The sequence below is a fragment of the Stegastes partitus genome, unplaced genomic scaffold, assembly GCF_000690725.1.
Source record: "Stegastes partitus isolate 25-593 unplaced genomic scaffold, Stegastes_partitus-1.0.2 Scaffold171, whole genome shotgun sequence".
In the NCBI taxonomy this organism is placed as follows: domain Eukaryota; kingdom Metazoa; phylum Chordata; class Actinopteri; family Pomacentridae; genus Stegastes; species Stegastes partitus.
Window position 1 is genome coordinate 400211 of NW_007577902.1, and position 27198 is coordinate 427408.

The window sequence follows — 27198 nt, forward strand, 5'->3', positions numbered from 1 at the left end:
AGGCCATGCATTTGTATCAGCACATTGTCTGACTTCTCTTATCCGTCTCATCTGAAGGTATGGAGACATGGTACCAAAGACGATTGCTGGGAAGATCTTCGGCTCCATCTGCTCCTTGAGCGGCGTGCTGGTGATTGCTCTGCCTGTCCCTGTCATCGTCTCCAACTTCAGCCGCATCTACCACCAGAACCAGAGAGCAGACAAACGCCGCGCTCAGAAGGTTAAAGCCGTTGTCTACATCCACCCCATCTGCTCCACGGGGGACAAACAAGGGTTATGTGTGGGTGAAATGAGTGTGTCGGAGACCAATCAGAGTGCACGCTCTTGATATTCAAAAGGCCAAAGTGTCACAGGAATATGAGATATTATTAAGTTAATGAGAATGAATGGGAGGATGAAATGTTGAGTAAAAATGTTGGGTGGGTGGATATTAATGGTTATGTCTAAAAAAAAAAACACTTCTGAAGGTCTTTTTTATATTCAGATCATTAGAATAATGGCAGTGGGTTAAAAGATCTTGATGACAGATGAGTTTCTTTTTAATGGAAAGCACAGAGGGGGAATTTTACAAACTTTAAAAAAAAAAAAAAAAAAAAAAAAAGCTGTTAGTAAAAGGGATTGACCCCAATTAGGAATTATACGATTCAACCACAAATCACTGTCCTTCAACCTACTTCATCCCACGTTTTTCCAACACATCCAGGAAATTTGTTGTCCTTCACATGCACATTAATTTAACATCCTTTTACACACACATACACTCACACACATTCTCCCTATCTTTCTCTTTCTCAGACACACACTTCAGATCCAAGTGTTAGCCAGCCACTCACTGCAGTCCCCCAGTTGGTTTGACCTTTCTGTGGGGCTTAGATAAGAGTGCTATTAAGTTAAAGAGCAGCTGCTGATAGCTAATTGAGGAGGGAAAAGTCTTATAGTCCATAGTGGTATCAAAAAAATCCTAGGTGGCTGGTTTTGTAATTTAATTTAAATATGTCCAACACAATGGAGCAAACACCCTCACACTTTGATGTAGTCAGGTGTGGCTCAGTTCTGAGGTAGATACATTTGTCCAGTAAATACTGAAGTAGAGAGTGGATAAATAAAGTGTGGTGTTTTTTTTTTCTTATTATTGTTTACTCTAACCACTAACCACCTCAGTTTCAAACCAGCTTCTATAATATTTAACCTCCACACACTTTTTCAAAGAAGAAAATAATGAAAATGGATTTGGATATGTTTACTGGCTTAATACCATCAAGAAAGGAACTATAATTTATGCTAATTTTTACAAATGGTTTGGCAGTTCTCATGAAAGACTACACAGCTTCATGCAAATGGGTGGAAACTGATGGCTAATGCACTGAGACCACTTTTCTAAATCATTTCTCCAATCAAATTATGTTTCCCGCTAATGAAGTAGTGTACATTATCATTGTTTGATTATTTTAGATAATCACACCGCAGGTACTGTAATGAAAAAATGAAAAATTTGTTTGATTGCAAATACAACTTTCAGATAAACTGTTCAATAAAACTTTTATTACATGTATTTAGTTGCCTGTCCATTGACAACGCAATAATATTGTTTAGATATTAATATGGCTATAGTAGCATTCTTACTCCTGGTGGTAGGAAAGAACTAAAGTGTGTAAAAGAAAAACAGACTTTTTGATTTAATTGGCAATTTAAAACCTGCACCTAGACATTTTAGGTTTCATATTTATAATTATAATAAGTGTACTTTAGAAAAATAATATAATCTCTCATAATTATTCAGCCATTGAACACAACACTGAGCCTGCATCGTTTAAACTCTTTTTTTTGTGTGTTTGAAACCCGGTATTGTAAGTAGCTTTTTGACAAAACCATCTGCCAAATGAATATGTAGAAATAGTATCTCTTTTAGAAGTTAATTTGGTATCATAGTTTAAGTTTAAACAAAAACAATTCACCAAGAACATAATTATCTAAATTTGAATATACTGATACAAAACCTTGAGCTGAACTGCTTTAAAGAAACACAGCAGCCTTGTTCGAGAGCAGACTTGTTGCTTCGAGACTCCAGCAGTAGTTCTGTTTGTCATATAGTGCATTTGTTGTACAAGCTACTTTTTTATGTGGATTTTGAGGGTTTTCCCGTGAAGGATTTTCCTCCTTCGTATCAGTGGTTGTAAAACATGTTTTAGGCTGCGGTGGCACAGTAAAACTCCTCAGTAAAACTCATACTAATTAAGTTCTTCAAGCATTAGCGGCTGCTCGGGCTTACCCATCCCATTAAAGCAGTGAGAGGAGAAACTCTGGGAGACATAACCCACTTTAAATGAGGAATTAATTTACAAAAACAGCGCTGAACTATTAAAAGAAAATTAAAAAGAAATAACCTTTTATTGCAGCTTTTTTTTCTCGCTGTGGTCATGAAAGACCTTCTTTCATTAACACCTGACGTTGATGGACCAGTATTACCAATTTAAAAGCAATACTTAACCACAGTGATTTAATAGTCACTAAATTTTATTCCTAAATTTAGAATGAAGACCTTAAAAGTTGAATGAATAGTTGAGAGTGTGATTGGGTCGCATTATAGTATTTAGGTGAACAGATCAATATTATTAAAGTCATTGGGAAATCACACCAAAAAGTGCATTTAGTAGCAGTTCCAGGGCTGTATTTCATATTATTTGTATTGTAATATTCAATTTTCGTGATATTATAGACTCTGATTTTGTGATTATTTTTCAGCTGTTCTTGTTCTCGTACTTGGGATCGTTTTCATATTAACTAAAAAAAACTGAGGTTTAATATTTATTCAAACAACAGAAAAGAAAACAACAGTTAAGCAAAACATTAGATTGCATAGTTAGAATTACCTTTAAATCTTAATACTACAGTTGGTTTCAATCATTTCTAAACATCACGCTAGTTTTTATCTTAAAGGAATACTATTCTTAAAGATGCTAGCATGTGTAATAAACAATACATGTAGAAATGTTGGAAATATATACATCTAAAACAAAAGTGGCTTCGTAACATCTGAATAAAAGTTTTATATTGTTGTAAATGCTATGTCAAGAAAAAGAAAAACTTAAAAACCACATTTGCATACAACATCAGAAGTTACACTCAGTTACAACTTTAAATACTTTGATATTTCTATACACAATAAGAATATTCCAGTGTTTCCTCTTGGATTTTTTTCAGCAGCAGGGGCAGGCTCTCCAGGGAGCTGTGGCGATGTGAACAAATGACACTTGACTGCAGATTTTACTTTTACAACCTATTTATTGGATGGTCAGTTGAAAATGGCTTTTTAAAGGCTGAATGTAAAAATAATAATAATATAAAATTAAATAAAACAGTAACATTTTATAAACACAAATAAAATCAATAAATAATAATTTCTTGATGGGGCTGTAGAATCAGTGGCAGAGTTGGCACCGAGGCTCAGAACAATTAATTTTTCTGGGTTTTTAATAGAAGAGCTCTGAGGCTTTGTTGTACGGAAATTCTACGACTGATGCTCAGCAGCATACATGTTGCAAGGTGATCCCCCTGTCTTCCTCTTCTTAGATAAATATTTGAACACACTCATCTGAAGATGCATACAGCAGTTCCATCATGGTGTGTTGATATTAGCTTAATGCTATCAGTTAGTTTACTCATGTTAGCGACACTGAGTTGGCACAAGGCCCAATTAACTTAAGCTACAGGACACAAGTTTTCTCACAACTCATAGTGGTTCCTGTCAGAACCCTGGCTGCAGCATTTTGGATCAGCTGAAGGTTTTTGAGAGAGTTATTGAGACATCCTGATATTAAGGAATTACAATAGTCCAGTCTAGAAGTTATAAATGCATCGACTAGTTTCTCAGTATCACTCTGAGACAGGATATTACTGATTTTCCAGTATTACGTAAATGAAAAAAGGCTGTCCTACAAACTTGCTTTATATGGCTATTGAATGACACATCCTGGTCAATAATAACTCCAAGGTTCTTTACAGTAGAACTGGAGGCCAAGGCAATGCCATCTAGAGTAGTTTTCTGGTTCAGTTGTGAGTTTCTGAGCTGTTTAGGGCCAAATACAATAACCTCAGTTTTGTCTGAATTTAAATGAAGGACATTACAGGTCAACCAGGCCTTCATGTCCTTCAGACATGCCTGGAGTCTGTCCAACTGATTGATTTCATTTGGCTTCAAAGATAAATATAGCTGGGTGTCATCTGCATCGCAGTGGAAATTTATGCAATGCTTCCTAATAATATTGTCTAAGGGCAGCATGTACAAGGTAAATAATATAGGTCCTAACACAGAGCCCTGTGGAACTCCATTACTAACTCTACTGCGGGTGTAAGAATCATCATTAACATGAACAAACTGGAATCTGTCTGATAAATATGATTTAAACCATTTTAGTGCAGTTCCTTTAAGCCCAATTAAACATTCCAGTCTCTGTAGTGAGATGCTGTGATCCACTGTATCAAATGCAGCACTGAGATCCAGCAGAACAAGTGTAGAAACTAGTCTGTCTGAGCATAGGCGAAGGGAGGGGAGGGGCCACAGGGGCCCCCTGCTGGAATCTGATCCCCCCCCCCAGCTTTATGGGGGCGGGGTGAACAGAGTATTGTGGTAGTTTTTGTGACGGGAGCGACTGGAAAATAAAACAAGCACACCTCTTTTCTCACTTTCACTCTGCACTAATGGACACTGAGACGGTGAGGGTCAAATTCAAACATGCGGTAAATTGAACACAAACGAGTTACTGATATGTTTTGTCTTAACTCGTAGATTTACCCATTATCTTTAGTTCAACATTTGATGACAAAAAGTTGATGTTATTAGGTAGAGAAGCTGATGAAACGTGCCAACTAGATGGTAAATAACCATCAAGGGGTTCCTGCATTAATAATTATGTGGCATGAAATCTTGCCACGGTGTGTTTTTTCTTCTTTTTTTTTTTTTTTTTGAAACAAGGAAAATCTGCTAACTTTAAATGAAGACACTTTACACAGAGATTTTTTTTTGGAGCAGCCAGGCCATTCCCAATCCCAGGTTTGAGTTACAGCTGAATGGTGTCATTTAGTCTCTGTTCCAGCAGCAGCAAGGCTCAGAAATGTCAGAAAGAGTAGCAGCCAGCATTGTTAGTTATCTTTACCCTATTCAGGACTTCATGTTGCCATACGTAGACGGTCTTTCGAGGTCCATTGGACCCCAAGAAAGATTATTTTCTGATAAGTTGACATATTTTTGGCTCCAAATGCATGACAAATGCCCCTCTTTTTATATTTAAAAATAAAAGCTTTAAAAGTCAAAAAACAGTACCTGTCACTCAGAGCAAATTAAGAACAACATTGCTAATATAAAAGAGGAGAGCATTGTGTTTATGTGTGTATTTACATGTATGTATCATTGTAATGTACCGTGAGCCATCAGGCTGTTACTAACATGAGTCTTCACTGTGAATCAGTCTGAATGTCATGAGTTGCTTTTGAAAGAATCAATTATTGTACATTCCATATTGTACAAGTATGTTCTGACCAGAAACCTTTTCCAGATCATGTTGATTTTGTTAGATCTATTTAATCAGATATGGTCTATATTTAGTCATACAATGTGAGTACAAGTAAAGAACACTATTGCTCTAGGCTACATCTATGAATAACACAGTAATTGGGTGCCCCCCAAAATATAGCATTGGCCCCCTATTGGCCCCCCCTAAAAAAAAAAAACCTGGAGTCGCCACTGTGTCTGAGGCTATAAGAAGATCATTAGTGACCTTCTGCAATACTGTCTCTGTACTATGATGCAATCTAAAACCTGATTGAAACTCATCAGACAAACCATTTCTATGCAGATAATCACATAATTTGCTTGCAACAACTTTTTCAAGAATTTTAGAAATAAAAGGGAGGTTGGATATGGGCCTACAGTTTGGTAAAACGCCTGGATCTAGAATACGCTTTTTGAGCAGTGGTTTTATTATAGCTACTTTAAAAGCCTGTGGTACGTAGCCTGTTAATATAGAGAAGTTGATGATATTTAATACTGCAGTATTTATTAGAGGAAAGATTTCCTTGAACAGTCAAGTTGGGATTGGGTTTAACAGACATGTAGCTGGTTTAGAAGAATTTACTATCGGCGTGGGCTCTGAGAGATTTACAACAGAGAAGCAGTCTAAGTATAGATCTGGTCCTATAGATGCATCCAGAGCTGCTGCACCTAAAGACGTGTTAATTTTTTGTCTAAAATTTTAAACTTTATCAGTGAAGATATGTTATGTAACATGAGCTGGCCATCAATGTTTTGCAAATGTCTATTTAACTTGTGAAATCTATTCTGAGTTGTCTTAAGCTAATAAGTGTACCTTTTCTCCAGTAAGTTGCTGCCCTATTCTCCAAGACAACCCTCACTTTCTGATCTGGAGCCTGGTGCTGGATGTGATGTCACCTTCAAGGCCGCGCTTTCGCGAGTAATTAATGCAGTATTAACCCCCAAAGAGTAGATACTGAGTAAGACAGTTATCTGTAGTTTACCTTAGGACTCGCGGGTACCCAACCCAGTGCAGGACTCTGCTGTGAAGGTGGAGACATGCGGCGGTGGTGTATTTGCAACAGTGAAAAAAAAGAGAGAAAAAAATTTGAAGGAGCGGCTAGGATTTAGGAATGGCGGCCCGCCACTCCTAAATGAATGTAGAGAAATGGCTTTTACTTGACTAGTCTGTGTAGTTTTCTGTTCCTACTATATATTTTTCTGGTAAATGCCCACAGCTATAAATTGCTGTCGAGTCACCAAGACATTTACTGTGCACCTGTGAGCTATTTTTATTCACCAGTGCACTCCTGTAGTCATATACACCCTTTGTTTTTTCCCTGTAATGTGAGTCTGAAACCAGCACAAGAACAAGGAAAAGAGGGATACGAAGACATCTGTTTTATATTAACCCGGAGTTTTCTTTCTACTCCGATTATTGCGTCTCTCCTCGCTTTCCCCCTTCCTCTCTAGATCTCATTTGTCTTCATTTTCCTATAACAACATGCTGCTCCAGGCTCCCATTACAATTATGCAGTCACCTGTGGATTTGACTTTACAAAAAGATCTTCTCATGTACTCATTGTTGCTCCTCAGTCAAAAAATAGAAAGCAGAGAATCCAAATTGGATTTAATGATAGCCTACTAACTACTGTAGTTTGTGCCTCAGTGTTATTCACAGAAACGGCATCTGATACGAATGTACCAAGATCCACAACGAGTTGGAAAGAAAAACTCGCAGAAGAAGATGACGGGTTTCTTTCTTATTCCTGCACAAATCAGCAGTGCAGCATAGTCACCATCAGAGTGCCGGTGAGTGTCGAGGCAGTAAATGGACTGAGGTCACACCGGTAATGGGACAGCAAAGTCAAGTGGAGCCACACTGAGAGATGGCAGGTTGTCGAGGAGGGGAGAAAAAAAAAAGAAAAACTCTGAGACCAGAGACGTGAGGGCAAAACAAGATGATGGGAGCAAAAGAGAGGAAAGAGAGGAAGAAGTTGGACAAGAGAGAGGAGAGAGAAAGAGGACACAAAGATGGCAGAGAAAACAAAGGAAGGAGAAAGGTCTGATTGGGCTACAAGAAAGGAAAAAGGGACGGGAGGATGAGGTCTCTGTATCGCAGTAGTTTGAAGGCTCACTTGTCTTAGATGGGGAACATTTTGAGCCTTTTTTTTCTGTAGTCTAGCTGTCGGACTGTGGGTGGTACTGTTGGAGTGTGATTTGTGCAGTCAAGTGAGACCACCGATGAAGTAAAATCACCAGAATCTATCATCACCGGGTTTTGGTCAGAGGGTTGAGGAGGCCCAGGCTGAACAGACTCGGGTGTGACTGGGTGTAATTTAGAAAGAAGAAATTCACCAGCCATCTAATACTCCCCCATCAGCCTTTGGGAGGGATTTACTTTCAGAGATGAATGTGATGAACTTGCACCTATACTCATTGGGGGAAGTTTGAATTAAAATCTGCCCTTTTCTTCTTTTTTTTTTTTACTGTTATTAGCATCAGTTTGAACGTGTTTTATGACAAGTAATAAAAGTATTGAACTGTATTTTATTACTCCCAACAGCATTTTGTAGAGAAAGTGATTTATACCATAGCACAGGTATACTAAATGTAACTGGAATTTAAATAACACATTCATGTGTGGCTGTGTGGATTCCAGAGGTGGAGAGTCACGCTTCTTTTTCGCAGAGATTAAATCTGGAGACTCAACACTTTTGCTGCTTTGGAGTTTGAACAATTTGGATGTCATCAAAACAGCTTAACCTGGAAAACCCCTAGTTTGCAGTTGAGCCAGTGGTATACACATAAATGATTACAGCATAAAAATGGACAGTGCGGTTCTCAGCTGGAGAATAAATCATTGTACTGCAGAGAGATGAATATTGATCCTTCTGTGACACCTTCATCAACTGTTAGGGGACTTGACTTTAAACCAGTTTGTCTTAAAATCTGTCTCAGTACTTCAGGCTGACTTTGAAATTCAACTTAATGTGACGTAGTCGCGCCTCTGGATTTCATAAAAAGCAGAGATTTCGTCAGTTTAGAATGCATTTCGAATAAAAAGCTTTCTTCGACAATCGTTTGGGCTCAACGGACCATCAAAGAAGACAGAACGCTCAACAGAACATCAGTGTAGCCAGAGCTGTTGCACTTACAGGAGGATCAGAGTGAGTTAGACTTTCATATTTCTTTCCCTTTCTTGTGTCAAGTAGCGCTTTTGATCAATAAGAAAAGCAGGCAGCACACGATAGCGATTTCACTTCCAAATTTCACTCTTTCGCTGAAGCTGCGCAGAAAGAAGCAGTCAATGGTCCTCTACTTCACGCACTGCACACGTACATAGACAACCATTGTTATTACTTCTCGGCTCACAGCCTTCCTCACACCTTCACAGGTATCTACAGTCTGACGGACAATTTTTGAAGCATCCAAACTAATTCCATTACTTCTGATTCATGTCTGGGAGGCCAATATTGCTCTGCATGTCTCCTGTTTCTGAAATGCATTTACGGGGAGGAGAGAGAGCAGCAGGACAAGGTTACAGAAATCGCTCACCTTATGTGTCTACAAGCAGTTGAGGAAAAGATGTAAAGTCGCCGCAATATCCTCTTCATTTTGACAAATTCCCAAAACAATTTCTTTCTCATTTCTTGTCTGTTTCCCTTTCTTTGTTCTGTTATCATGTCTATTGGTTAAAGAAGTTTTATCTTTTTGCAACACAAGCGTTAAATGCAAGGCAGATTTTTCATTCATCCTTTAAAGAGTAAAATACATTGACTAATGTCAACAAACAGGCTTTGAAATCAAGCTCATTTTAAATTCAGCAGACAGGTGCATTGCGGTAAAGTCCTTAGTCTCTCATAGGCAGAATCGGCACAAAAGCAATGAGCCATCGATCATGTCTCAATCCCAGTCTGCAGCAGGACTCTTCAGTAGTTTTTTTTTTTTCTGGATGGTAAAGGCAAAATCTAAATTACGTTTCAAAAATGATCTGTCTGAAAATGGTTCAGACTCAGAGAACTTAGAAAAGTTTTCCATTCTTTATTTGGATCCTCATTAGCTCCAGTTTGCTTGTCTTTCTGGGGTTCCACATAAAATGATGATTAAAAACAAACAGAAGTTTTAAGTAACTTAGTATCAATGGACTGGAAGGAAAAGAGAGAAACAGTCAAACATGAGCATCACAAAATATTTGGGTTGATTTCACAGATGAAAGAGTAAGCAATAAAATGGAAAAAAAAAAAAGAGAGAGAGAAATAAATAACAATATAATTCCTTGAAAACATCAGAAAAGAAACAACTATGAAAAATATCCACATTAAACATTGTTGTTTTCATGTGATCTACACAATATGTCATTACTCCACTACATGTGGACATCCCTTTCCCAATTAGACTGCATAATTGTATGTTAAGATTGCCTTGATTATTCATTTGGTTAATTTGAAGAAAAAAAAACAAATCAGGGAACTTGGTAAAAAAAAATAATAATAATAAAAAAACTCTATTCTATTCTATCACATTGGCAAAGCAATAATAGATAACATTTTGTGCTTTTTGTAATCAATTATCAAAATAGTTAGCGATAAACTTTTTGTTGCCTTAGCATTAGTGCTTGTGTTCTTTTGGCATTTGGTCTGTAGCTGCTCCTTTAGAGCTGATTTACGCCCCTGAGTTCCAGTTACTTTAAATCCTTAGATATTTTACACATTTTAAACAATCGTGTGTTTCCAGTTTGAGACAACAGTCTATGGACAGCTTTTGTTCCAAAGTACAAAGCCAAATCAATAAAGAAAAATACAGAATTTCCTGTTTAAGATCTTTTCTCACCAGAACTTCAAGTCCAGTCAACAATTTTAGGAGTAACCAGAATATAAGCCAGGCCATATCACCTAACAGCGACTGCTCTTTAGTTAAATATAAGCAAAATCCCTGCTGCACAAGGTTCTGATATCTGTTTAAAGCTAAACACTTGGATGCTGAAACATATTTGTGCATATTTAGACCTGATATTAAATGTTCGTGGATCCCAAATGAGTGTATTGTTTGGGTGTTGGTGTATTTTTGGCCATATGCAGGAGTGTATGTTGGTTAAACAGCAGGCTGAAGAAGCTGTAGAAACAGACCTTTTTGTGCATAATGGCAGAAAGAAATTTGAATTGTGGAGGTAGAAGCAGTGCAGTAGTAGCTGTGAAAATTACTACAGAGCTTGGCTGATGAGTTGGCAGATTCTCACCATTAAATAAGGCATTAGTCATCCGCTGTGACCTCCCGCTCACCTTGTCTGATGCTGTGACCTTTTCTTCTTCCCACGCCCAGAAAGCCAGACTGGCCCGGATAAGAATAGCCAAGTCGGGCAGCGCCAACGCCTTCCTTCAGAGCAAACACAACGGACTGCTCAACGAACTGCTGGAGCTGACGGTGAGAAAGACCTCTGAACCCCCCGAGATGCACCAACAGCAAAGTGGGCACGATGATTCCTGGGAAGTCTTTTCAAATGTGTTCATTAAAAGTGACGTGCAATGCCGGCAGATTGTAATTCAGTATGAGACATTAATCATATTGTTCCTTGTCAAACACACTTTTGCTAATTATTTCAGTTCACTGCAACTCAATAGTGTGGAAGCAACAACTTCACATCTGCAGTACACACACACAAATACACACACACATACGCGAAATGACAACAATTACTGCCATAATTAACCAAAGGACAATTTAAAAGTAATTTAGAGGCTATAAAAGTGCAACAAAAGTTGGAGTCATTACATTCTCGTTGTTACACTGGGCAGGGGTGATAGCAGAGGAGTTATGCCAATAATCCCCCATGCGAGTGTTATCCGTGTAATCACGCAAAGTGCTTTTCCTAGTTGTCTTTCAGTCCGAGACTTGTTTTAATCCATGTCTGTGAAACTGGCAAGCTTAAACAACAGAGGTGGTTTTTACTCGCTTTTTGAGTAGCTCTTGGTGATAATTAGATGGTTAGTGCATTAAAAGAGGCTGAAGCAAACTTCAAAACAAAACTGTGCCAATGAACAATGAGACAGTGGCGAGAGTAGAGATCCTGCAGGGTAGTTTTGAACTTTGGACAGAGTCACGTTGTTTCACGCCTGCCTATTTTCATGCTAAGCTAAGCTAATCATCTCCTCAACTCCATAATTAAAACATGAGAATCAATCTTCTCATCTTCTCAGGAATGCAAACATATTTTTCAAAATTTAAGACATTTATTACTAATTGCTCATTCTTCTCTGTACATGTATATACAACTTTTTTCATGCAAGTATCCACCACTGTGTTCTACTTTTACTACTCTTCCCGTTTTTTGAGAAAAAAAAAAAAATTGTCACAACCATGGTAAAAATGTGTTTGGTAATGCATGAGCAAATTGCCTATATCCTTCCCATCCAGTCCATCACTCTTGCTTTCAGTGACACACTCCCCTCCTTGCAGATGGTGACTAAAATCCATTTGGATCTAATCGAGTCCAGTGTGAAAGCTCATGGGTGTCTGGAAGTGGTTAGAATTATCATATAAATGCCATCTGTGAGTGCTGAGCGACCCCCATCCCTCTGCGTGTCTGTGATGAGGCTGCCAGAGTCCTGGCGCATCAAATTACGGTGGTGTCACCGCTGACTGTCAGCCAGTGGTGCTGTGTGGAGATATATGACAAAATGACTGGTTGCCTCACAGCCTATAGTTACATTTGAAGTTAACTGCAGGTCTGTTTGCATTTGGGCCTTTTTATTTTTTACCTGCCATTTATTTGTCACCCAGATCACAGGCTAATTGTTATAAAGGGGGATTTATTGATAATCCTGTCAAGTTTTATGATAGCCTTGCATAAGGGGACTTTTCAGGCTTATCCTGTGGATGCTGTTTACTTAATTTTCACTTCTCATATTAACGTGACAGGATTTGCCCTCATGGTTCATGTTGTCTAAACCTACTTCCAGACATTGGCATTGCTTCCCATAGCTCAGGCTTTTCAAGTAATTCAGATGAAGCTGGTTCATTGACAGATGTTTCTCTGCTGGAAAAACAACCAAACCAATCAGATCTTTGTCAGGAAGGAGTGGGACCGGCAGTGGGGATGTCATGTTCGTGTTCCAGTACTGGAAAAATGGCAATGGACAGCAAACAAATGTCAATGAGAAAAGAAAATGGAAAAAGTTCAGCAAGATGCCCAGTGTTTTCTGGCATTTTGTGTCTGTAACAGACTCATGACTCCAGAATATGGGGTAATATGATGATCAGTGTTAGAAAACTAGTCAATTACTCATTTGACATTTAGAAGTTATCACCTGTCGCCAAATGCTTAAAGTGCATGCCACTTATCTACAACAACAATGGTTTTAGGAATATGGTAACTGTATTGTTTTACTATTTACTCAGCAGCAGCAGTGCAATTAAGTAAAATTTTACTACTGAGCATTGACCTCTAAAGCTTCCAGTCCCACATGCCTTATTGTTTGTATTCAACATGTGTAGAAATAGAAGAAGCAAAGGCAGGCAGACCCAGACTCAGAGGGATTATGCTGATCGTCCAGTAGTTTGTTTAGCCATGTGGCTGCACACAGCTCTCCATTAGTTCTGACCTCACAGTAACATCCATCCCAAGCCAAGATACAGCACTGCATCCTGGGCCAGTCTCACAACATAGCGGCGCTAACCCTCTGAACCCGAAGCAGTTTCTGGAAGTTGTTGTAACACTTTATAATAACTATCCGTTATAACTACTTAATAGATCATTTGTAAACTGTTAATTAGTGAGTTATTAACCACTTGTTAAGTGTTTGTTAACATGCCTTATAGACAGTTAATAAACCATTTACAAACTGTTAGTTAATGAGTTATAAATGACTTGTTAACTGTATATTAATGATTTACAGCCATACCTTATACACCAGTCATAGATCATGAACAAGCCATTAGTGAATCACTTACTAATGACTTGTTAAGTATCAGTTAATAGTTTATATTTTTTGGGACGTTATTCCAAAGTTGCAACTATTACTCATTTATTAACTGTTGGTAAATGAAGAAAAGTTGCAACTTTAGAATAACGTCTCAATAACATACATAAGCTTATAACTAATGCTTAACAACTACATTAACTCACACTTTACAGATCACTTGTTAATAGTTTGTTAACCATCTACTAATACCAATGAAATTTTGTAGAACAGCAAATGGGTGGAACAATTTCAAGGTACAGAAATTTGATCTGATATTTAAAATATCACATTTTTGTACCTCAACGCTCTTCCACCCATAGACTTTTCTGTGTACTATATTTTACCAAAGACATACAAGAGATAGAATGTTGAACATTGTCTTTAATGTACAGAAACACACATACTGAGTTATCACATGGCAGAACAGCAGTATACAACAGTATACAAACCCATGAGTTTTAAGTATGTTTTGTGCTAAACACTTAATAAACACAATATTTCAGAGAGACATTTAATGTCTAAACATCACAGCAATGTCATGGATTATCCGTCCTAATGGCCCGTTGCGATGCTTATGGGCAAGTCACTCATACCATTCAATAACTCTGAGATGGTCTACCAGTAACTCCTCTGTACAATTCCCCCTGAATCTCCACACATTTTCCTTAACCGTTCTCCAGGCCCTCTCTATGTGCTGAGTGTGTGCACCTGTTTGGGCATCAACATATGACACACTGTGATTGACAGCGAAATCGGTGTAACCTAGCTGAGGTAAAGCATTGCGATAAGCCCGCCACTCATCACTTATTATTGTAGATCCCACTTTAACATGGTGAGCTGTAAGCGGCACCAGATCTCTCCTTCTTCTTTTCTTGACTAAGCGAAGAACAGGCTTTGCATGTCTTCTCTCTCTCCGGTTCACACCTAGCATCCCAAAAACCCACTTCTTCCTCCTCCAGCCACCAGCCATTCGTCCTCGTCTGTACTGTTGAAAACATAAAATATGAGGAATTATTCTTGTTTATACAAAATGAATAATCTGTCATAATGTACATTACTATCTTGATAATAGTAAATGCCGCTTGCCTTTCTTTTGTGTCTGAAGTGGCTCTCATCAATGGTGACAAACTGCTGCCGCCCCCCAATGTACTGGCCCCTTGCTCGCTGATATCGGTCCATCGCAGAAGTACACACATCTCGCAGCTTTTGAGCCATCTTGGACAGGGTTGCTGAGCTTCCAGAGATGTCATCATTGATCATGTCCACTTGATGTAGACGAAGGCCTTGTGCAAATCTAAATGATTATTATATCACAGTTAGCAATAAAGTGGTTCTTTTGATTTTTTTTTTTTCTTTTTATTTGATACACAAATTTAGCCTCTACTGCACCCCAGGATTTGACAATTGTTCGCTAATGTGTAGACAAAAACAGCAATACTGATGGAAAATATATGTTGTGGTATTTTCCACAGAGCTCTGTCAATACATTTGGGGCAAATAGAATATTTGTAAAATCCTATTTCTGATATTAATTTCCAGAGCCTATAGATTGAGAAAGCCAATTGCTACTGAGCTTCAAGAGGCAGGGTCTGACACTCATGTTGCTACAGAAGGCCTAATGCTGACCAACACAGTAATCCCATAAGTAACAGCTATTAAACATATTTCTGTAATTAAACTGTTAAGAATTCAAGCTGTAAACTACACCTTTTAGCAAAATGAACAAAAGTGAAATAACTCCAAGCACCTGCTATTATCATGAGTCTACAGATGCTCCATAACATAATAATCACAAGCTTTACTCCAGAGTCTCCAGTTATTGTTTTTGAGTTATACAGTACTTCTACTGAAATAACACTTTTCATTATAGACAGACTAAAAACATATACCTATGCCATAGTGTATACCTGTACACAAAGCGCATCCAGTTGAAGAGGGAAACCTTTGACTTGTTGAACATAGATTTGTGTCTAATTGACCTCTTCAGTTTCCTCCCTCTGTGGTTAGGGTGTTTGCAAACCCTGAAGATATACTAATAAAGATAAGGATGACACAGGCCAGGGTAGTGGCTAAAGCAGTCTCAAACATTTTCATGTCAAGGCCCTCCAAATTAATGTGTATTTGACCGTGGATCCCATCTGAAAATATTTTAATTTAGTGAATTTTAAAACTTAAAATGTGTGTTCAAATGTTTCAAAAGTGTTGAATATTAATTTCTAGATAATGTTAACATGAATTAAGATATATTGGGCACTCTTAATAGCTAACAATTAAATTAATTTAATTTCATACAATAAAAATAAAACTGACCATGCATAGTTGTCCACACAAACTGATTCCTTGAATTTCATCGTGTCTGCATTTTTGACATCTCATCCCTCTTCTTAGAAGCCTTTTCTTCTGCATCCATTTGATGATTTCTCTGTGTCTTCTTTTAGATTTAGTTCTTCCTTCAATAAGCTGTCTTAGCTCAGTGGCTAAACCCGGCATTATTTGGCTACGATATCACAATACGACTTGATTAGGGTGTTTCTATTTTCTTATCCTCTGTTCTTTCCACACACATCACACAAACTCCGAGTCTCTGTTCCTAGCTCCCGCCAGATTACTACGTATGAAACAAGCCAATCATAATTGTATTCACGGGCTGGAGGCGGAGCCGTGCGGCCTTCTCCATCATATTGGCTGGTTGTCAACTTGTCAATCACCTCGCATCACCACTGTGGTGTGAGTGACTATCACGCCCCATCTTTTTCACTCAAACAGCAAATGCTTGATGCGCAGCTCGTAGTAGCATTGACTTCAAACAATGAATACACGGTCTGGTAAAACATCCAATACCAGTGTTACCAGCGGCGATGCGCAAAGTACCGAGATCAATCCAGGAACTGTCGGGAGGAAGAGAAAGAAGTCAACAGCGCAAACTGTGGACCATGCGGTGCACATGGACAACAACGGTAAGCTAGACTGCATGTTAGTAAAGTCCTGCTAGACCGAGGGTTAGCCCGACTAGTGATGTGTCCATTGTGGGTATGTGGGTATGTGTGTCCATTGTGGGTATGTGGGTATGTGTGTGTGTGTGTGTGTGCGTGTAGGTGTGTGTGCGCGCGCGCGTGTTTGTGCACGGGCGCGTGCGCACGCTCGAAGCTAATAGAAGACTTAGCCTGTATGAGTTGTAAGACTTGTTGTAGTGCTACATTTTGTAGAATTGTTATTTTCGGAGAGCAACACAGGGTGCATACAAAGTGTTAATGTTGATTGAATGTTGACTCTGACAATTATAAAGGCTGAGCTATATATTGATGTTAATGAGTGTCTTTTCCTGGTTTTTAAAGCTATTACTGTAAAGTGATGTAATTATCTGAATTTACCAGACTGATCTAGCTGGTAAAACTTAGTCTGGAATAACTGCAAAATAGTAAAACAAGAATCATCACACCCATGTGATTATATGCATCTAAACTTTAATTCAAGGCTTAGGCGAAATATCAAGGTATTCATCATACCATGACATAACCTAAAAATATTGAGATATTTCAAAAAGGCCATATCTCCCAGCCATATATATATACCACCCTTGTTTTCTCATATTTCTTGGTCAATTTAATGCCTGGTACAAATAAAAGTACATTTGTCTGGACAAATATAATTCTAACAACAAAAATATCTCATAAGAGTTTAATTTAAGAACTGATATCTAGCCATTTTCCATGCTTTTCTTGATGAGTGATTTTGATTATTAAGTTCTTACATCAATATTTATGGCATTGTACTGCCAAAAACACCTTTTAGGCATTCTAGATTTTCTTTTCTGTCTCTTTTAGTCACATGATTCACACCACAGTTGCTACTTGATTGCATAACCATTATTTTTGATGACAAGGGTGGTTTTTTCCATGGCTGTATATAAGGCTGTATATATTAGGGATGGGCATTTTAGGTAATGGGCTGCAAGGTGGCGCAGTTGGTAGCACTGTTGCCTCGCAGCAAGAAGGTTGCCGGTTCGCGTCCCGGTGGGGGCACCGGAATCTTTCTGCGTGGAGTTTGCATGTTCTGTGTGAGTTCTCTCCGGGTTCTCCAGCTTCCTCCCACACAGTCCAAAAACATGTTGAGGTTAATTGGTGATTCTAAATTGTCCGTAGGTGTGAATGTGAGTGTGCTTGGTTGTCTGTCTCTAAGTGTAGCCCTGTGATAGGCTGGTGATCTGTCCAGGGTGTCCCCTGCCTTCACCCTAAGTCAGCTGGGATAGGCTCCAGCCCCCCCGCGACCCTAGTGAGTATAAAGCGGCGTATAGATAAAGGATGGATGGATTTTCAGTAATTTTCAAAGTCGAGTAGTCAGGCAAATCAAAATTCGATTAATCAATTTGTCCTGACGTCATCATGATGTCATCTATAATGAAACAAAAATACTTTGTCCCCAAAGGGAAATTGTAAAATGTGTGTGAGCTCTTATTTACTGTATATATTGGGCATGCTCCATACTAATATTGTTAATATTTAATTAATATTCAATAATATTCAATATGAACATGTATTGTTGCACCCCCTTGTATAAAGTTTATTTTCCAACAAGTACTTCCTGGTGGGTATATTATCTTGGACCCTCCAATTGCTCTGTGCCCATGTAATCTTCATTGCTTTTTGCAACCACTTTGCATCTATGTGTGTGTTTCGCTGTGTTGATTCACTATTTGTATGTTTGTTATACTTAACTAAATCTGTTTCAGCACGTCATCCTCAGGAGGCCATCAAGAGGTACAGAAAAGTCCTTAAGGCACACAAGAAAGGAAAAAAACTGAGTGTGGCATATCGAAGGGTCGGTGTCGACAGAAACACCATTGTCGCCAGTGCTCCGATCTGTGAGCTGGCTGTTGTGGCACCAAAGAAATACAAAGAGTTGCTGGTTGCTCATACACCACAGCAGCGACTGCAGGACTTTGCCAAAAAATGCCAGGAAGTGTTGATTAATGATCCAAACCTTTTGAGGGATGTTGAACATCAAAAGAAAAAGGGGAAACTAATTCCTCTGTCTAAGAAAACTTAGTGTTGTTTCACTGTGGGTGCCCTAGAGCAGTTCAGTTGTAGCTCGGGTCAAGTTCACTAAGTATAGAGGGTCCAGGTTGTGCTAAGACATGTTCATATCAATAATGCCAATGGCTTGATTTTGATTTAGTTTTTTTTCAGGTCCTGCACAAAAAGTGCCCAAACCTCATGGGTTTGTATACTGTTGTATACTGCTGTTCTGCCATGTGATAACTCAGTATGTGTGTTTCTGTACATTAAAGACAATGTTCAACATTCTATCTCTTGTATGTCTTTGGTAAAATATAGTACACAGAAAAGTCTATGGGTGGAAGAGCGTTGAGGTACAAAAATGTGATATTTTAAATATCAGATCAAATTTCTGTACCTTGAAATTGTTCCACCCATTTGCTGTTCTACAAAATTTCATTGGTATTAGTAGATGGTTAACAAACTATTAACAAGTGATCTGTAAAGTGTGAGTTAATGTAGTTGTTAAGTATTAGTTATAAGCTTATGTATGTTATTGAGGCGTTATTCTAAAGTTGCAACTATTCCTCATTTACCAACAGTTAATAAATGAAGAATAGTTGCAACTTTAGAATAACGTCCCAATAACATATATAAACTATTAACTGATACTTAACAAGTCATTAGTAAGTGATTCACTAATGGCTTGTTCATGATCTATGACTGGTGTATAAGGTATGGCTGTAAATCATTAATATACAGTTAACAAGTCATTTATAACTCATTAACTAGCAGTTTATAAATGGTTTGTTAATTGTCCATAAGGCATCGTTATAAATCATCACAAACTATTAAACACTTAACAAGTGGTTAATAACTCACTAATTAACAGTTTACAAGTGATCTATTAAGTAGTTATAACGGATAGTTATTATAAAGTGTTACAGAAGTGGTTTTTGCTCTTGTCCTATGGTCTCATTTTTCACTGCAATCTACAGTCGTGCACCTCTATGGAAACACAACCATCATGTCTAGAAGTCAACTAAAACTCAAAAATATCTTCTGTGCAGTATGACATAGTTAAAATGCCATCAATTGTAAAAACTAAAAAAAACAAGTTCAATTTCTTTAAATTTTGGAATCAACATGGACAATGTTTTATAAGTCTACATTGGGGTTATGGACACTGTAAAAAAAAAAATGGTGACTTGATATTCTAAATATTTTACTACTTATTTTTCCCCCCATACTTGTTTCTTATCTACTCTGTGTAAACACAGCCTGCAGTTCAGCCCAGTTCAGTCGAAGAGTCCCTGAATTTTGGTCACATGACTGTTGGTTGTAGCTGAGCAACTGCTGGTTTACTGTTTGTGCCAAGGAGTGCAGAATTTTTGTTTTTTGCAGAATCTGGTGAGAGCAAACAGTATAATTTTGGTAAATGTTTAGTTCATGTAGAATAAAATGATTTTAAATAAATGTAATTTTAAGCTTAGGTTTGGTTAATTTTCTCAGTTGAGTAGTTCAATGAAGCAAGAAAGTTTAAAGTCTGCCAATTCCTTTGTGTTTTTACAGTTTCAGGCTCCGATAAATTATGTAATTTTAGATCTTTTGGGGGGGAAAGGTTGTTTTTTGTTGTTGTTTTTTTTTTCTAAAGATAACATGTCTTTCAAATCCACCAGCACATTTTGAGGTTCAGAGAGTTGACCATCCAACTTCTAGTAGGACAGTGAACAAGCCAATTCCCAAAACTAAGAATAGAAGAAAGTCTGATTACATTCATGTAATTTGAAACTGACATCCTTTACTCTACTTGTTATAAATCACCGACTGATTCAAAGACTCGTTTGTGGTAATATGGGATTCTTACAGTGCACATTTACAGCATCAGTTAGATGAAGAGCACAAAAACTACAAATCACAGTCCTGCATTACATCTCCAGGAACTTGACATTTGGGTCACAGATCCACTTTGAGAAGGATGTCTAAAATGCTATTTCCCCAGATGGTAAAAGATCTCTTTAAAGCTGGAAAAAAAAAAATACATCAGGCAGCTATAAAGTAACGAGAAACATGATTTATCTTGTAAAATCAAATATGATGTGACTGAAGTGCTCAAGCTCTGGGAGATAGTCAGTCAGGAACATGATACTGCTCAGGTATTTAATTTACTCAGTGAGCCCAAAAAAAGACATTCCCATCCAGCTATTCGATCTGTGCTTTGAAGAGAAACATTTTTGAAATTTTCTGTCACAATTATCGATATCTATAATGTTGCATACTATGGTTTTTAGAATAAATAATTGTCACATTTTATCCATATCACCCCTCTCTAAAAACAGCATTACAGCAAATTTGAATATGTACTTTACAGATAGACTGTGTCTCAGTCTGAAGTTATACAGTATAAAGGTCCTCTGACAGGGTGAATCCAAATTTTGAGACATTAGATCTGTTCTCGTGCCCACATCACTGTATTGTTCGTGTTCCTGGAAGAGAGTTCCCGGAGGGAAAAGATGAGAGTCCTCAGGCTGGATTGTCTTCTACCCAAATCCTCTGAGTTGCAATGTGTGCTTTGGAGAGAGAATTAATTTGTTTTCAGTTTTCATGTTACTTGGCAATTGTGATTACTTTGAGACTAAGCTATATTGGTCCCTGCTTGGAGAAATACCAACAAATGCCTCCATAAGTTTCTGCTACTGTTCCTCTCAAACTCTGCTGTTTTCCCTCTTTCTGAAGCCTCAGACATCAATAACTATTCAGCTGCCTGGAGCATGAAATAACACTCAGCGGTACCTACTTAGATAATTAAGTAAAAGGCAGTAACACACTGAAAGGGGAAGTTATTTTGCTGCTTGCTTACACAAAAAAACAAACCAAAGGCACTAACATGACTAGTGACAGAAAAAACTGCACAGTAGAAACTGCATTATAAACAAAGCGCTTGCCAAGGCAGGACCTAAGGCTGAGGGATCAATTCACACCAAGCAGAACTGTGGTCCATTATGTAACTAATTGGCTAGTAAATTATTTGAAAGCAAACAGCAGGAGTTATTGCCTACCTGCTCATAATAGAAATGAGAGTGAAATCAACAAGCATGAACCAAGATAGTCTGGCTGAAAATGGACGACATGAAGCCGAACGAAGGCGTCACATCGCTGACTTTTCATTACTGACAACAGAGTTCATTTTCTTCGGCAAATATCAAAAAGCCATTTTAGGACCAAGCTCACTATGCAGAGTGATCCATGTCCATGGCTACACCGGCAGTAATTTGACAACAGTAATTTGTGTGTGTGTGTGTGTGTGTGTGTGTGTGTGTGTGTGTGTGTGTGTGTCTTACCAGGGTACAGAAGACGAAGAGCAGAAGCTGACAAAGTCCATCTCTCTGTTAGAGAGCCAACACCACCACCTACTGCACTGTCTGGAGAAAACCACTGTGAGTGCAGGTTTCTCTCTTTTCACTTTAAATGCCCTCTAGTTGTACCTGTATTTATATTTACTTTTTAGTAAAGGACACTGATTAAGCTGAAAGGATGTGCTTACTGTTTAAGGACCCAAGGGACATGCCATTAGATATACCTTATATTTTATGCTACTCAAACCTTGTTTTGTTTTCCAAATGTTACCAACTCAGAAGGCTATTTTTGACACCGACTAACCCTGTAGCTCCCAAATCTCCCAAAATAGATCTAAAAAGAGTCTAGAGGGAGTTTTACTGCTGTCAACGATATTTATCACTGTGAGGTTTTCCCTCTTGTTGAATCTTTGCTTCAAAATCAGTTGGATGCAAGAAATAAATTCCTGGCAAAAACACTTCATAATGTTTACAAGACACTTTTTCTGAGACATTGTGGTGCAATTCAAAGCTGGCCCAGCTATACTGCGACCTGCAGGAGGTTACCGCTCAACTGTGGCCCTAAACTATACCTGATTGCTGTTCCCAATTGAGCAGAAGTTCGGGAGAACCACAGCTAAACTGCAGATAAATGTGGTGTCTGAGCTGTCTATACCACAAAAGATCCTCAACCCAGAACAGTGACCTGATGACTTAGTTCAATGAATTTGCTTTCAGAAATCTGAGAAAATGTGAGGAATAGTGTTATAGGGTCATGCTGAGTTTTTTTCCCCTCATTAACATAACATGTCTGCTTGTGACAGTTAATTATCACCATTAGGTTACAATGTTCTGAACATTTCGATCAACTGTACATCATATTGTTGCACATTTGTCCCTTTCCCTTTGTGTTTCCTTTCAGTCTGTATGAGGTGATGAAGAAGCGACACTTTTACTTCTAATTACAGAGTTATATAAGTTTGACATAGTGCTGTCTTCAGACGAACAAACATGGTAAAACATTTGATCAGTCAAATTATCTGAACTATAGAAATGTGTCTTTATGTTAAACTTAACTAATTAAAACTTTAGTTAAACCAGCTCTGTGGTAGATTTAGGTTCAACTTCAGTTGCAGGATTTTAGGTGATTTCTACACAACTCAGCAGCAGGATTCAGACTAAATCACAAGTGCAGCTTGAGCTGAAGCAGTTGAGGACACAACAATGGGATTTAAGTGACTGTGTGACTTTGATGCAGATGACAGCTAATGGCACTAACAGCCAGCGAGTCGAGGTTAGTCATTAGTCTGCACACAGCGTCAACTATTACTGGTGGAACAGATTTTTGGTGCAAAACAGAAAACATCTGTCATTCAGGCAGCCAGTATACTAAATGGGCCATGTACATTCTTCAGTGGATGATGATTTATGCTGTTAGTTTATTCTTATAGTTGCTTTAAATCTGTTTTGGAGCATTTTTTTTAAATGATTTATCACTCCAGACATCAAATCCTATTACTCTGTTATACATTTATTTGCACTGTTTTCTCCTCTCCATCTCTGTTCTCCCCGTGTCTTTTTTTTTTCCTGTAACTGTCTTCTTCTCCCCAGGCTCACGAGTTTGTTGACGAGCAGATATATGAGCAGAACTGCTTAGAAACAGCGCTGCAGACCTTTCCCTCACGCAGTCCCTCTATGTCCGGCCACGACAGTCCTGCAGGCAGCTGCTGTGGCCGGAGAGGAAAGAAAAACACTCCACTGCCCAACGCCAGCCTGCCGACTGCCCATCCCATCCCGACACACCAGGGCCCACTGCAGGAGCTCAGTGCCATCCACATACAGTGCAGTGACCCGCTGTCACACACTGCCAGGTGAAAATCAACAGCACACAGACACGACAGCAGTGTCAGGGGGTTGGTATCAGAGTGCTAGCTGAAAAGTGCCAAATTTGTTTTCTTACACTCCACAGTAGCAGGTGTTGGTCTATCCCAGTTACAAACAGACATTCTGTCAAATGCCACAAGTGGTTTCTGGACATGAAATCTGTTTGGTTGCATGTCTTGAAGTTTTGATCTCTGGGTAACACTTTACTTCAAACTGCAGTGTAAGAACTTCTGTCTCCCTCATCTGGCAGTGAGAGTAATTACACAAACACTGTCGACTTGCTCTTCTGACGCCTGCCTCAACGTCGATCGCTTTCTTTTTTTAGACTGTAATCCTTCCTCTGAACTCTGAGTTTCTTTTTAATCTGGAGCACCGGAAACTTTTCTTGGACCCTTCCTAGCTGCTGTAGCCTACTTTCTCTCCATCACTCAGCAACATAAAAGGCATGACTGTCAGGACACCAGACTTTGAATGCACATGCATACGTCAGAATCCCCCACTTTAGCTTCAAACCCCCCAGTTAGGATTTATAAGCAGTATAGACATTTAATGAGTGGTAATTGACTTGTAGGCAGATATCAATGTTTAATAAGCCCAGTGTATAAACATATATTGGATGATAATGTAGTAAAAAAAAAAAAAAAAAAATGTTGTAATTATATCCAATATATCTAAGATAAAATAAATGTTATTGATCCCTCAGCGGGGAAACTTACATGTTACAGCAGCAAGATACAAATGAGGCATGAAAGAAGCAATTTAAGAATTAGAAAAACTACATTAAGGCTAAAAATAAAGATATAGTAAAGGTCTCATAAAAACAGTGTACCAGACATATGAATATACATATGGATATGTTCATGTATGGCATCTGCATTGGACAAATTACAATTGTTAACCAGTGCTGAAGAATAATAAACAAACAACAGTTTTAAAATGTCCTTTAAGTTTTCTAAAGTTATATTATGTGTGTATAATTATATATTTCCTAATTATATACTGTGTATAGATGCTAAACTGGGATGCGAAGAATAGTGTTACTAAAACATTGCAGTAAAGAAAATCAGCAATAAGGACAGATTTTACCGTTTTTGTTTGTTCAGTTGGAAGTAAAAGGAGAAGTTGTTTTGATGTGTTTTGTGCTGCAAGAACCACAAACAAATTTAATATAAATCGTATTTGGGAGGCAGCAGAATTGTCAGTGATCAATATATTTGAAATATGAGATAAAATCCCAACTATCTGCATCCCCACATAGATAACATTAAGGATGAGTAGAAAGATGTCTGCCTACGTTTGGCCAAAGTTGCCCCAAAAATAGAAAGCAAATCTGCAGTGAAGGCTGGCAAAATATCTAATATTCAAAAAGACACTAGAGGGCACTGTAGGATCACTTCAAAATAACTTGTTAACAGATTGGACAGATTATGTAACAATAACAGACAAAGAGAACTGTTTTAATATCCTTTGGGTATCAGTGAATCTCTTTTAGCAGCAATAGAGGGAAAACATGGAATATTTTTCATATTTTAGAGATTTAATATTACTGTGTCTGCGAATAATTTGGGGCAAAATATGTCTTCACTTTGTCATTAGACAGTATTATCACAGCCACAGTTCAGAGTCTCTTACACCAGACAGATACATAGACATGTACATTCCTTATACAGAAAAGCAACAGATACATGCAATATAGTCGTGATCACATATGTCACATGAGCATTAATGCAAGTACGCATCTGTTAGTGCATGTATATATACATGCAGTGTTCTGGTATTTCACTTAAGAAGAGACAAACTCCTCCATTTTTAAGTCCTAAAACTAAAACCAGACAAAAGTAATGTGAATAATACAGTAGGTGATGTTAGGAAACATTTTAAGTGGGTTACTATACATGTGGTGGGTCCATTGTTGTGTTGGAGAGATATCACAGGGAGGCTGATCATTTTAGAAGCAGGTTGTGCAATAGCAGCAGATTTGTTTTTATTGGAATCTGACACGCTGGAGGATATGCATTCTGTACTAGAGCTGTGATCGTTGAATATTTTTCATTGCTGAATAATCGGATGGTTTCACAGTTAATTGATGGTCTATAGAGACAACACATGCCAGTATGTTGAATGTGGAAGAGCTCATTTGCAAAAACAGATAACTGCATTTTTGTAGATTTTCAGAAAACTTTTTTTTTGTTTGTTTGTTTGCCTGAAATAATATCAATCAAACTGAAGTCGAGGGCTGCAAGGTGGCTCGGTGGTTAGCACCGTTGCCTCGTAGCAAGAAGGTCACCGGTTCGGACACCGGGATCTTTCTGCGTGGAGTTTGCATGTTCTCCCCGAGCAGCGTGGGTTCTCTCCGGGTTCTCCGGGAGGAAGCCGGAGAACCCGGAGAGAACCCACGCTGCACGGGGAGAACATGCAAACTCCACGCAGAAAGATTCCGGTGCCCCCACCGGGATGCGAACCGGCAACCTTCTTGCTGCGAGGCAACAGTGGCTATAACTTATGGATCACAAAACAAAGTACAAGTCTAATGTCTCTCTTCTGAAAGAATGATATATTTGATCTATATGCTTGTCATAATTTCCCCAGAGTACAAGGGTGGCATCCTCAAATTTCATATTTAAATATTACAAAAAATATATTCAGTTTACAAAACAGAGATAAGCAGCAATTCCTCAGAACAGAGACACTGCAGTTATAGAACATTTGGCAGGTTTGCTGAGAGGATATATCAGCTCTGACAATACTAGCCAGTTCATTTTCTGTTGAGTACCTAATATTAGTTGGTTGATTAATTAATTATTAGTCTGTAACAGTAGATATTGTTTGTACACAATCATCAAGTGTTTCTTTCTTCTTCTTTTATAATAGTCGCTCAAACCTCAACCTGAAAACCGGCGACAGCAGTAAGATAAACTGCAAAGGCGGCCGCATTACCACAGCAATCATCAGCCTCCCGACGCCCCCCGCTTTAACTCCTGATGGTGACGGCCTCCACGGTCCCCCACAGCGCCGGCCGCCCCCGCCTCCAGGTCACCCTCCACCCCCGAGCATCCAGACCACAATGAGCTCAGCTGGCACCAACATTGTCAAAGTCTCAGCTCTGTAACTCTCTGGCTGATAGATGTAACTCAGCAGGAGAAAGGAAAAGAAGAGGAGGAGGAGAAGGAGGAGGAGGAGGAGGAAGCAGGTAACACTCAACTGATGGACACACCGTGTCCCGTCTCACAGGGTCAACAAGGAGAGAGCAGAACTCCAAAGGAGTCACTAGGTACAGAGACAGGGTAGAGGACTGTAGATATGTGAACTGAGAATCACGCACTTGTCATGTTGTGTATGTACTGTAGATACGGAGTGAATTGCTGCATTTCTAATAGTTTCTAACAACAGTACAGATGTTTTACAGCAACAGTGCTGTGGAAAAGATTGAAAAGCATTGTGCAATTAGCATAAACATCAGCACACACCGTTGACATACCACGAATTCACAGTGAAAC

At 38.5% G+C, this 27198-nt stretch overlaps 1 protein-coding gene across 1 annotated transcript in view; it reads left to right on the forward strand.

Annotated features, from left to right (window-relative positions):
• LOC103355884 (potassium voltage-gated channel subfamily D member 3-like) overlaps nucleotides 1-26810 on the forward strand; it is a 94984-nt gene extending 68174 nt beyond the window's left edge. The window contains exons 2-6 of the mRNA XM_008279832.1: nucleotides 58-220; nucleotides 10850-10951; nucleotides 21827-21919; nucleotides 23429-23688; nucleotides 26573-26810. Coding sequence (XP_008278054.1) covers nucleotides 58-220; nucleotides 10850-10951; nucleotides 21827-21919; nucleotides 23429-23688; nucleotides 26573-26810 — 856 coding nt within the window. The remainder of the gene's footprint in view (nucleotides 1-57; nucleotides 221-10849; nucleotides 10952-21826; nucleotides 21920-23428; nucleotides 23689-26572) is intronic.
• Nucleotides 26811-27198: the final 388 nt, after the last annotated feature.